Source organism: Hyla sarda, chromosome 5 (genome assembly GCF_029499605.1).
Source record: "Hyla sarda isolate aHylSar1 chromosome 5, aHylSar1.hap1, whole genome shotgun sequence".
NCBI lineage: Eukaryota > Metazoa > Chordata > Amphibia > Anura > Hylidae > Hyla > Hyla sarda.
Window position 1 is genome coordinate 223814821 of NC_079193.1, and position 13334 is coordinate 223828154.

General features: G+C 43.8%; 1 protein-coding gene across 8 annotated transcripts in view; it reads left to right on the top strand.

The window, feature by feature from the left end:
• Positions 1-13334, top strand: part of PHACTR1 (phosphatase and actin regulator 1) — a 401179-nt gene that overhangs the window by 231491 nt on the left and 156354 nt on the right. Inside the window, exon 1 of one of the 8 annotated variants that reach the window (XM_056521188.1) lies at positions 8819-9236. The exons of 6 other annotated variants lie outside the window; for them this stretch is intronic. In XM_056521188.1, the coding sequence (XP_056377163.1) occupies positions 8984-9236 (253 nt within the window). In that variant the 5' untranslated portion in view covers positions 8819-8983. Of the gene's footprint in view, positions 1-8818; positions 9237-13334 lie in introns of those variants that run through there. One more of the 8 variants, XM_056521183.1, reaches the window with a different exon arrangement.

Consider the following 13334-nt stretch of genomic DNA (forward strand, 5'->3'; position numbering starts at 1 on the left):
AGGGACTGATTCTAAAAGGGTGCGGCGTGCAAGATCATGGGGGTCCCCCTTTAACCTAGTTATGTAAGTTGTGTGATGTATAAAAGTTGAAATCTTTGGGGCAAGTCCCACTGCAAAGTGTGTGGTGTTTGGCAGGAATGGGCATGACAAATTTACCATAACGTTTGCCTGCCCTAGATTTGATTTCTGGTGCACAGACAACCAAAAGATGGCACCTTTGACACAAGCATATTGTGGATTTAGAGCAGTTTATAAAATATCAGGCTTAGTAAATTCCATCTATTGTAGTTAAATCGGTGTCAGGGCCGGTCTGTATAGAATGTCGAATAGAACATGTCTATGATAAAATAAAAAGATATTTTTTTACATCAGCATATTCGCCATCACCTTTGCATAGTACTGTATGTTGTTTTTTATTGTTACAATTCATTTGACAGTGTTTTTGTTCAGTGTCCTGCAGGGGTCCAACCAGGAGTAATGTCTTTATAGAGCAGGGCATAAAGAACAGCAGGGGCCCCTTGTATCTCTAATACAATCTAATGAAACAAAGAAAAAAGAATTGATGTTCTCCTTCAAAGGTGGCAACCACCCCCCCCCCCCCCCCCACCCCCCATTGCTTATAGGGTCCCTTAAAGACCTTTTACATGGGGTGATTATCAGTTACACAGCCTGATTTTTCCCCCTATGGAAGAGACAATTGCTTGTTTGTTGGCTGATCGCTAAGATTGTCTAACCCTAAAAATCATTGTTGAGTGGGCCACACATCTCCACATGTAGACAGGAAAGTCAGGAGCCAGTGTTAGTGACAACATGGTGTGTACAGGGTTGAAGAATTTGTTGGTAGGAAATAAAATAACCTAAACAACCACAATTTCTCCTTTGACCCTAAATTGTTCTACATATAGTATATTTTCTTCTGGAGAAAACTGCAAGCACTGTTCCATGTGGACGAATCTAAACTGACCTAAAATATTAAAATGTGTCATGTATGCACAATGGAATTCGCAAGAATGATGTAATTTATTTTAAGAATTTAGTGAGAACATTGGAAAATATCACTTATAGGTTTATCATTTCTGATGTTCTTCCCCTTGGAGAATAAGAAGACTAAGAAGATGTCCTGATCATGATACCAAGCAGTAAAATGTACAGAGGTGTTATCCCAATTGGAATATAGAGGAGCTGGATATCAGAAGGTTACTGTCTCAGTTATTACTAGGGTAAGGTGGAAAGGGACATCTGCTAGTAGACGGCTTCACAAACTTTATTTGGTGGCTGAAATAAAAACTAGAGATAGAGAAGAATTATCATTGTGTTGCACCCCCCTACGTATATTGCAGAAAAAATTGTGAACCCTATCAACAAAAGATTGTCATAAAAGGTAACACAGCTGTGGATGATAGATTCCTGAAAAAAATGCACATAGGGATAACATGGTCTAAAGGGAGTTATTATAGCTAAATATACTCTCCCTTATTGCTCTAGAAAAGTGATCCCAAATCTGTGGCCCTCCAGCTGATGTAAAACTACAATTTCCAGCATGCTTTGTCAATGTCGGCTGGATTCCCACAGATTGGGAATCCCTGTTATTAGACGATAGCTGTAATGGGAAGTCAGACGATCCCCCTCAAAAGGGTCTCCATCAACTGCTCCTGAAGTAAATGTCCATATATGTTTCCTTACTCTGTGGACTCTTCAGGGAAATATGGGAAAGTGATTAGAGCACCAGTATAGTGGATTCATAGACCTAGCATAGCAAGTCCCATCTGACTGCATGGAACAGCATGTACACACAGCGTATTGAACACCAAGTACCTCCCCTAGAAGGAAATGCCTTCTAACAATGAAGGACTCATATGCTGATCCATGTGGCCCAATGCTCCACATTTTATGTATATTTGTGCTATACAGTATGTGGGTAGCCTTGGATGTTTGCTGTGTACTTTGTGCTGTGTAGTGTGTGGATAGCCTTGGATGTTTGCTGTGTACTTTGTGCTGTGTAGTGTGTGGATAGCCTTGGATGTTTGCTGTGTACTTTGTGCTGTGTAGTGTGTGGATAGCCTTGGATGTTTGCTGTGTACTTTGTGCTGTGTAGTGTGTGGATAGCCTTGGATGTTTGCTGTGTACTTTGTGCTGTGTAGTGTGTGGATAGGCTCGGATGTTTGCTGTGTACTTTGTGCTGTGTAGTGTGTGGATAGCCTTGGATGTTTGCTGTGTACTTTGTGCTGTGTAGTGTGTGGATAGGCTCGGATGTTTGCTGTGTACTTTGTGCTGTGTAGTGTGTGGATAGCCTCGGATGTTTGCTGTGTACTTTGTGCTGTGTAGTGTGTGGGTAGCCTTGGATGTTTGCTGTGTACTTTGTGCTGTGTAGTGTGTGGATAGCCTTGGATGTTTGCTGTGTACTTTGTGCTGTGTAGTGTGTGGATAGGCTCGGATGTTTGCTGTGTACTTTGTGCTGTGTAGTGTGTGGATAGCCTTGGATGTTTGCTGTGTACTTTGTGCTGTGTAGTGTGTGGATAGCCTTGGATGTTTGCTGTGTACTTTGTGCTGTGTAGTGTGTGGATAGCCTTGGATGTTTGCTGTGTACTTTGTGCTGTGTAGTGTGTGGATAGCCTTGGATGTTTGCTGTGTACTTTATGCTGTGTAGTGTGTGGATAGGCTCGGATGTTTGCTGCGTACTTTGTGCTGTGTAGTGTGTGGATAGCCTCGGATGTTTGCTGCGTATTTTTTGCTGTGTAGTGTGTGGATAGCCTCGGATGTTTGCTGTGTACTTTGTGCTGTGTAGTGTGTGGATAGCCTTGGCTGTGTAATTTGTGTTGTGCAGTATGTGAGCAGCCTCGGATGTTTGCTGTGTACTCTGTGCTATGCATTTTGTGGGTAGCCTCAGATGTCTGCTGTGTACTTTGTGTTGCGTAGTCAGGAGTCAAGTCCTGGGAAAAAAAGTGGGGGAACTCACCCAAGATTTCCACTCAAGGGCTGGTCTTGCAGGACTCCTGCTAATGGGAACGGTGTTCCTGCTGTGGAAAAGTGCAGGAACTCAGTTCCCATGTGTTCCTGCAGGACTTGAGCCCTTTGTGTAGTATGCAGGTAGCCTCGGATATCTGCTGTGTATATTTGTGCTATGCATTATATGGGTAGCCCCGGATGTCTGCTGTGCACTTTGTGCTGTACAGTATGTGGGTATCCTCAGATGCCTGCTGTGTACTCTGTGTTGTGTAGTATGTAGGCAGCCTCAGATGTCTGCTGGGTAATTTGTGCTATGTATTATGTGGGTAGCCTCGGATGTCTGATGTGTACTTTGTGCTGTGCAGTATGTGGGTAGCCTCGAATGTCTGCTGTGTACATTTGCTGTGAGTATGTGGGTAGCCTTAAATGTCTGATGTGTACTTTGTGCTGTACAGTATTTTGGTAGACTCGGATGTCTACTTTGTACTTTGTGCTGTGCCGTATTTTGGTAGCCTCTGATGTCTGCTGTGTACTTTGTGCTGTGCAGTATTTTGGTAGCCTTGGATGTCTACTTTTTACTTTGTGCTGTGCCATATTTTGGTAGCCTCAGATGTCTGCTGTGTACTTTGTGCTGTATAGTATGTAGGCAGCCTTGGATGTCTGCTGTGTACTTTGTGCTGCATTATGTGGGTAACCTTGGTTGTCTGCTGTTTACTTTGTGCTGTGCAGTATGTAGGCAACCTCGGATGTCTGCTGTGTACTTTTTGCTGTGCAGTATTTTGGTAGCCTCAGATTTCTACTTTGTACTTTGTGCTGTGCCATATTTTGGTAGCCTCAGATGTCTGCTGTGTACTTTGTGCTGTATATATAGTATGTAGGCAGCCATGGATGTCTGCTGTGTACTTTGTGCTGCATTATGTGGGTAACCTTGGTTGTCTGCTGTGTACTTTGTGCTGTGCAGTATTTTGGTAGCCTTGGATGTCTACTTTTTACTTTGTGCTGTGCCATATTTTGGTAGCCTCAGATGTCTGCTGTGTACTTTGTGCTGTATAGTATGTAGGCAGCCTTGGATGTCTGCTGTGTACTTTGTGCTGCATTATGTGGGTAACCTTGGTTGTCTGCTGTTTACTTTGTGCTGTGCAGTATGTAGGCAACCTCGGATGTCTGCTGTGTACTTTTTGCTGTGCAGTATTTTGGTAGCCTCAGATTTCTACTTTGTACTTTGTGCTGTGCCATATTTTGGTAGCCTCAGATGTCTGCTGTGTACTTTGTGCTGTATATATAGTATGTAGGCAGCCATGGATGTCTGCTGTGTACTTTGTGCTGCATTATGTGGGTAACCTTGGTTGTCTGCTGTGTACTTTGTGCTGTGCAGTATGTAGGCAGCCTCGGATGTCTGCTGTACATGCCAGAATATGTATAACAAAATATGTATTAAAGGAAACCTGTCATGTTGGAAATGCATAAATCTACAAGCGCAGAAGATGCATTGACCTCTGAAAACACAGTTTATGCAAAATAGTCTTTATTAGAAAAGAAATATATATAGTAATTTCATAAAACACAAGTAAAAGACCAGATATAGACCACAAAAAGAACAGAAAGAGAAGATAGTGCTGTTTGAGATACCTCAGATACCCCAGCACCATCTTCTTCTCTCTATGCTATGTGTGCTCTTTTGCATAAACTTTGTTTCAGGGTCATTTTAGTGCCTTCTGCATTTAAATGTGTACATATTGTGATATTTTTTGTCCTCTTCAGACTTAACATCACATCTTTAAGCCTATACTTTGGGTAACTTTGTTGTTACATCTTAGAAATACAGTATAATTTGTAGGGATTGTGGGGAAGATTCATCAAAACCTGTGCAGAGGAAAAGTTGCCCAGTTGCCCATAGCAACCAATCAGATCACTTCTTTCATATTGCAGAGGCCTTGTTAAAAAATGAAAGAAGTGATCTGATTGGTTGCTATGGGCAACTCTTCCTCTGGACAGGTTTTGATAAATCTCCCCCTGTGTTACAGAAAATGAGGAGATTTATATAGAGTTATGGAAAAAAGTGAATAAATGGTCATTTATTCCTGCAAATCTCTCCTCATTCTGGGCTTAGTAGTCAAGTGGGCAGTGCTACCCAGTAACTGACAGTTATCTGTGTTAGAGCCCTGCGCGGGACTGTTTTTTTTTTTCTTCTTTTAATTACGCTCCCGCTGGATTTCTGACCATTACCGCCCGCTCCCTCAAGGTGTGTGTTCCATTACTCCCCGCTCCCGCAACATGTGTGTCCAATCCTGCACATCCCTGCAAACATTTTGTCACAGCTTTTAGAGATAGTACCCACTGTGTCATTTCATTACCCCCTTGTACCATTTCATTACCCCCTTGTGCCATTACATAACCCACTTGTGCCATTTCATCAACCCCTTCTGCTGTTTCATCAACCCCACTTTTGCCATATCATTACCTTCTTGTGCCATTTCATCAACCCCCTGTGGCATTTCGGGACTGCAAGTGATTTTGCTGGACCCGCTGTATGTTCTGGTACCGCCCGCTCCCGCCTGCACAACCTCATTACCACCCACACCTGCAATTTTTTTACTGGGTCCCACAGGACCCGTGGGATACCAATCCCGATACAGGGCACTAATCTGTATAGGTGTATTTATAGATGTCAGTCATTGGGTACGACCGCCCATTTGACTACTTAGCCCAGAAGGAGTGGTGGTTTACACAAATAAATAACAAGTTATCCTGGATCTGCCTGATTCTTATGGATCACAGTAAAACCTGCCCGATTCCTATGGATCACAGTGTAGCCTGCCCTATTCTTATGGATCACAGTGTAGCCTGCCCTATTCTTATGGATCACAGTATAGCCTGCCCGTTTCTTATGAATCACTGTGTAGCCTGCACTATTCTTATGGATCACAGTGTAGCCTGCCCTATTCTTATGGATCACAGTGTAGCCTGCCCGTTTCTTATGGATCACAGTGTAGCCTGCCCATTCTTATGGATCACAGTGTAGCCTGCCCATTCTTATGGATCACAGTAAAGCCTACCCGATTCTTATGGATCATAGTGAATCCTGCATGATTCTTATGGATCACAGTGTAGCCTGCCCTATTCTTATGGATCACAGTGTAGCCTGCCCGATTCCTATGGATCACAGTGTAGCCTGCCCTATTCTTATGGATCACAGTGAATCCTGCCCGATTCCTATGGATCACAGTGTAGCCAGTCCTATTCTTATGGGTCACAGTGAATCCTGCCAGATTCTTATGGATCACAGTGAAGCCTACCCATTTTTATGGATCACAGTAAAGCCTACCCGATTCTTATGGATCACAGTGAATCCTGCATGATTCTTATGGATCACAGTGTAGCCTGCCCTATTCTTATGGATCACAGTGTAGCCTGTCCTATTCCTATGAATCACAGTGTAGCCTGCCCTATTCTTATGGATCACAGTGAATCCTGCATGATTCTTATGGATCACAGTGTAGCCTGCCCTATTCTAATGGATCACAGTGAATCCTGCCCAATTCCTATGAATCACAGTGTAGCCTGCCCTATTCTTATGGATCACAGTGAATCCTGCCCGATTCCTATGGATCACAGTGAAGCCTGCCTGCCCTATTCTTATGGGTCACAGTGAATCCTGCCAGATTCTTATGGATCACAGTGAAGCCTAGCCATTTTTATGGATCACATTAAAGCCTACCCTATTCTTATGGATCACGGTGAATCCTGCCCGATTCTTATGGATCACAGTGTAGCCTGTCCTATTCCTATGGATCACAGTGTAGCCTACCCTATTCTTATGGATCACAGGGTCACCTGCCCTATTCATATGGATCACAGTGTAAACTGTCCTATTCTTACGGATCACAGTGTAGCCTGCCCTATTCTTATGGATCACAGTGTAACCTGTCCTATTCCTATGGATCACAGTGTGGCCTGCCCTATTCCTATGGATCACAGTATAGCCTGCCCTATTCTTATGGATCACAGTGTAGCCTGCCCTATTCTTATGGATCACAGTGAATCCTGCCCAATTCCTATGAATCACAGTGTAGCCTGCCCTATTCTTATGGATCACAGTGAATCCTGCCCGATTCCTATGGATCACAGTGAAGCCTGCCTGCCCTATTCTTGTGGGTCACAGTGAATCCTGCCAGATTCTCATGGATCACAGTGAAGCCTAGCCATTTTTATGGATCACAGTAAAGCCTACCCTATTCTTATGGATCACAGTGAATCCTGCCTGATTCTTATGGATCACAGTGTAGCCTGTCCTATTCCTATGGATCACAGTGTAGCCTGCCCTATTCTTATGGATCACAGTATAACCTTCCCTATTCTTATGGATCTCAGTGTAGCCTGCCCTATTCTTATGGATCACAGTGTAACCTGTCCTATTCCTATGGATCACAGTGTAACCTGTCCTATTCCTATGGATCACAGTGTAACCTGTCCTATTCCTATGGATCACAGTGTAACCTGCCCTATTCTTATGGATCACAGTGTAACCTTTCCAATTCCTATGGATCACAGTGTAACCTGCCCTATTCTTATGGATCACAGTGTAACCTGCCCTATTCTTATGGATCATAGTGTAACCTTTCCTATTCCTATGGATCACAGTGTAGCCTGCCCTATTCCTATGGATCACAGTGTAGCCTGCCCTATTCCTATGGATCACAGTGTAACCTGTCCTATTCTTATGGATCACAGTGTAACCTGTCCTATTCCTATGGATCACAGTGTAACCTGCCCTATTCCTATGGATCACAGTGTAACCTGCCCTATTCTTATGGATCACAGTGTAACCTGCCCTATTCCTATGGATCACAGTGTAACCTGTCCTATTCTTATGGATCACAGTGTAACCTGCCCTATTCCTATGGATCACAGTGTAACCTGCCCTATTCTTATGGATCACAGTGTAACCTGCCCTATTCCTATGGATCACAGTGTAACCTGTCCTATTCTTATGGATCACAGTGTAACCTGTCCTATTCCTATGGATCACAGTGTAACCTGTCCTATTCTTATGGATCACAGTGTAACCTGTCCTATTCTTATGGATCACAGTGTAACCTGCCCTATTCCTATGGATCACAGTGTAACCTGCCCTATTCTTATGGATCACAGTGTAACCTGCCCTATTCCTATGGATCACAGTGTAACCTGTCCTATTCTTATGGATCACAGTGTAACCTGTCCTATTCCTATGGATCACAGTGTAACCTGTCCTATTCTTATGGATCACAGTGTAACCTGTCCTATTCTTATGGATCACAGTGTAACCTGCCCTATTCTTATGGATCACAGTGTAACCTGTCCTATTCTTATGGATCACAGTGTAACCTGCCCTATTCCTATGGATCACAGTGTAGCCTGCCCTATTCTTATGGATCACAGTGTAGCCTGCCCTATTCTTATGGATCACAGTGTAACCTGCCCTATTCTTATGGATCACAGTGTAACCTTTCCTATTCCTATGGATCACAGTGTAACCTTTCCTATTCCTATGGATCACAGTGTAACCTGCCCTATTCTTATGGATCACAGTGTAACCTGCCCTATTCTTATGGATCACAGTGTAACCTGCCCTATTCTTATGGATCACAGTGTAACCTGTCCTATTCCTATGGATCACAGTGTAACCTGCCCTATTCCTATGGATCACAGTGTAACCTGCCCTATTCTTATGGATCACAGTGTAACCTGTCCTATTCTTATGGATCTCATGGAGTCCTGAGTGCCATAGAGAAGAGACGCCAGTGTGAACAGTCAGCTTTATTGGATACATTAGCGACTCCCCATTAGGAGTGAGCATGCCCAGCACTGCCCTGTAACCTCTAGGCGCCGTGTAGGGGCGGCAGTGGGCATGGGATGCTGGCATGACAGGTGGAGGAATGTGATGGTGTGCCCGGGCGGTGGGTGGAATCTCTTCAGAGGTCACACAAGACTCCGGGCTCTCCCCTCCTCCTCCTCCTGAGGATGTGTGTGTGAGAGGACTGCTGAGTGAGTGCGGATGGCGGCTCTCACACACTACGGCGGCAGGCAGCCGGGTATCTTTTCGCTGCCCTCCTTTGGCTGCAGGGAGTCGAGCTCTGTAGCGCCTGGCACCGGCGGAGGCGACAAGCAGCGGAAGAAAGCTTTCTATCTGGTGAGGATGAAGCCGCTGAAGGAGCCCTCCAACAACAACAACGTGTCCTTTGTCATCCACTGTCACATAGGCAAGGAGATCAAGCACATCTGCAGCAACTGCAGCCGCGGAGAGGAAGGTAAGAGCCGGGGCGACGGGGCACTGCTATACGGGACCGATAGGATCAGCCGCTACCTGGAGGGGGGCGCTGTGTATGTGCGTACGGCGTGCTGCGGCAGTGTGTATACTCTTCTGCCGTTCTGGGATGACATAGATTCCATTATAACTGTGCGGTGCTGGGGTGACATATACTTCCATATAAATGCGGTTCTGAGGTGACTTATACTTCCATATAAATGCGGTTCTGAGGTGACATATACTTCCATATAAATGCGGTTCTGGGGTGACATATACTTCAATATAAATGCGGTTCTGGGGGGACTTATACTTCCATATAAATGCGGTTCTGGGGTGACATATACTTCCATATAAATGCGGTTCTGAGGTGACATATACTTCCATATAAATGCGGTTCTGGGGTGACATATACTTCCATATAAATGCGGTTCTGAGGTGACACATACTTCCATATAAATGCGGTTCTGGGGTGACATATACTTCAATATAAATGCGGTTCTGGGGGGACTTATACTTCCATATAAATGCGGTTCTGGGGTGACATATACTTCAATATAAATGCGGTTCTGGGGTGACATATACTTCCATATAAATGCGGTTCTGGGGGGACTTATACTTCCATATAAATGCGGTTCTGGGGTGACATATACTTCAATATAAATGCGGTTCTGGGGGGACTTATACTTCCATATAAATGCGGTTCTGAGGTGACATATACTTCAATATAAATGCGGTTCTGGGGTGACATATACTTCCATATAAATGCGGTTCTGGGGGGACTTATACTTCCATATAAATGCGGTTCTGGGGTGACATATACTTCAATATAAATGCGGTTCTGGGGTGACATATACTTCAATATAAATGCGGTTCTGGGGTGACATATACTTCAATATAAATGCGGTTCTGGGGTGACATATACTTCAATATAAATGCGGTTCTGGGGTGACATATACTTCAATATAAATGCGGTTCTGAGGTGACATATACTTCAATATAAATGCGGTTCTGGGGTGACATATACTTCCATATAAATGCGGTTCTGGGGGGACATATACTTCCATATAAATGCGGTTCTGGGGTGACTTATACTTCCATATAAATGCGGTTCTGAGGTGACATATACTTCAATATAAATGCGGTTCTGAGGTGACATATACTTCAATATAAATGCGGTTCTGGGGTGACATATACTTCAATATAAATGCGGTTCTGGGGTGACATATACTTCAATATAAATGCGGTTCTGGGGTGACATATACTTCCATATAAATGCGGTTCTGAGGGGACACATACTTCCATATAAATGCGGTTCTGAGGTGACATATACTTCAATATAAATGCGGTTCTGGGGGGACATATACTTCCATATAAATGCGGTTCTGGGGTGACATATACTTCAATATAAATGCGGTTCTGGGGGGACTTATACTTCCATATAAATGCGGTTCTGGGGTGACATATACTTCCATATAAATGCGGTTCTGAGGTGACATATACTTCCATATAAATGCGGTTCTGGGGTGACATATACTTCCATATAAATGCGGTTCTGAGGTGACACATACTTCCATATAAATGCGGTTCTGGGGTGACATATACTTCAATATAAATGCGGTTCTGGGGGGACTTATACTTCCATATAAATGCGGTTCTGGGGTGACATATACTTCAATATAAATGCGGTTCTGGGGTGACATATACTTCCATATAAATGCGGTTCTGGGGGGACTTATACTTCCATATAAATGCGGTTCTGGGGTGACATATACTTCAATATAAATGCGGTTCTGGGGGGACTTATACTTCCATATAAATGCGGTTCTGAGGTGACATATACTTCAATATAAATGCGGTTCTGGGGTGACATATACTTCCATATAAATGCGGTTCTGGGGGGACTTATACTTCCATATAAATGCGGTTCTGGGGTGACATATACTTCAATATAAATGCGGTTCTGGGGTGACATATACTTCAATATAAATGCGGTTCTGGGGTGACATATACTTCAATATAAATGCGGTTCTGGGGTGACATATACTTCAATATAAATGCGGTTCTGGGGTGACATATACTTCAATATAAATGCGGTTCTGAGGTGACATATACTTCAATATAAATGCGGTTCTGGGGTGACATATACTTCCATATAAATGCGGTTCTGGGGGGACATATACTTCCATATAAATGCGGTTCTGGGGTGACTTATACTTCCATATAAATGCGGTTCTGAGGTGACATATACTTCAATATAAATGCGGTTCTGAGGTGACATATACTTCAATATAAATGCGGTTCTGGGGTGACATATACTTCAATATAAATGCGGTTCTGGGGTGACATATACTTCAATATAAATGCGGTTCTGGGGTGACATATACTTCAATATAAATGCGGTTCTGGGGTGACATATACTTCCATATAAATGCGGTTCTGAGGGGACACATACTTCCATATAAATGCGGTTCTGAGGTGACATATACTTCAATATAAATGCGGTTCTGGGGGGACATATACTTCCATATAAATGCGGTTCTGGGGTGACATATACTTCAATATAAATGCGGTTCTGGGGGGACACATACTTCCATATAAATGCGGTTCTGGGGTGACATATACTTCCATATAAATGCGGTTCTGAGGTGACATATACTTCAATATAAATGCGGTTCTGGGGTGACATATACTTCAATATAAATGCGGTTCTGGGGTGACATATACTTCAATATAAATGCGGTTCTGGGGGGACACATACTTCCATATAAATGCGGTTCTGAGGTGACATATACTTCCACATAAATGCGGTTCTGGGGGGACACATACTTCCATATAAATGCGGTTCTGGGGTGACATATACTTCCATATAAATGCGGTTCTGGGGAGACATATACTTCCATATAAATGCGGTTCTGGGGGGACACATACTTCCATATAAATGCGGTTCTGGGGTGACATATACTTCCATATAAATGCGGTTCTTGGGGGACACATACTTCCATATAAATGCGGTTCTGGGGTGACATATACTTCCATATAAATGCGGTTCTGGGGGGACACATACTTCCATATAAATGCGGTTCTGGAGTGACATATACTTCAATATAAATGCGGTTCTGGGGGGACATATACTTCCATATAAATGCGGTTCTGGGGTGACATATACTTCCATATAAATGCGGTTCTGGGGTGACATATACTTCCATATAAATGCGGTTCTGGGGGGACACATACTTCCATATAAATGCGGTTCTGGGGTGAGATATACTTCCATATAAATGCGGTTCTGGGGTGACATATACTTCCATATAAATTAAGGGGTAACATGCTCCATTATAACTATGCCCGCTGGCTGACTGCAGGGCCCCAAGTCTTGGGAGTCCTGTAACCTCCTTATCCCTGCTCATAGTGGCGCTCCCTGCTGGTGGAAGTGGGTTAATGCAGGTAGAGCCTTCACCTATGGACCCTGGGAATGTGACAGCTGAGAAGACAGCAGAGTGCAGGACTGTACATAGATACAAGATAGGAAGATGATACCTTGATGGGATGTCCAGTCACATAGGGGGAGATTTAGCAAAACCTGTGCAGAGAAAATGTTGTCCAGTAGCCCATAGCAACCAATCAGCTCGCTTCTTTCATTTTCACAGGCATTTAAAAAAAAATGAAAGAAGCAAGCTGATTGGTTGCTATGGGCAATTCAGCAACTTTTCCTTTGGACAGGTTTTTATAGATCTCCCCCATAGAGCATAAATATTCAGTGTACTATTGTACACCCATGATGAGCCTGTGGTTTAGACACGGTGTAGCAGACTATTGGTTACAATGTGGGAGGGATGGCCCCCGGGATAAGTCCTGAAGGTCACAGGAGGTGTGGTTGGTGTCGGAGTGCTTCTTTATCACAGTACCTGGATACCTGGAGGAGGAGGAGGATAGATTCGCTTCTGCTCTCTGATTCCCTGCATTGCTGGCATTGTACACAATAGCAGTCACCTCTGCAGAGTAGATGAAGTGTGCAGGATGTGCTCCTAGCTGGTTACAGCCGGTGGACAACTCTGTCACCCGACTCCATGCTGTGGACCCCCTGATAGATAGGTGAGAG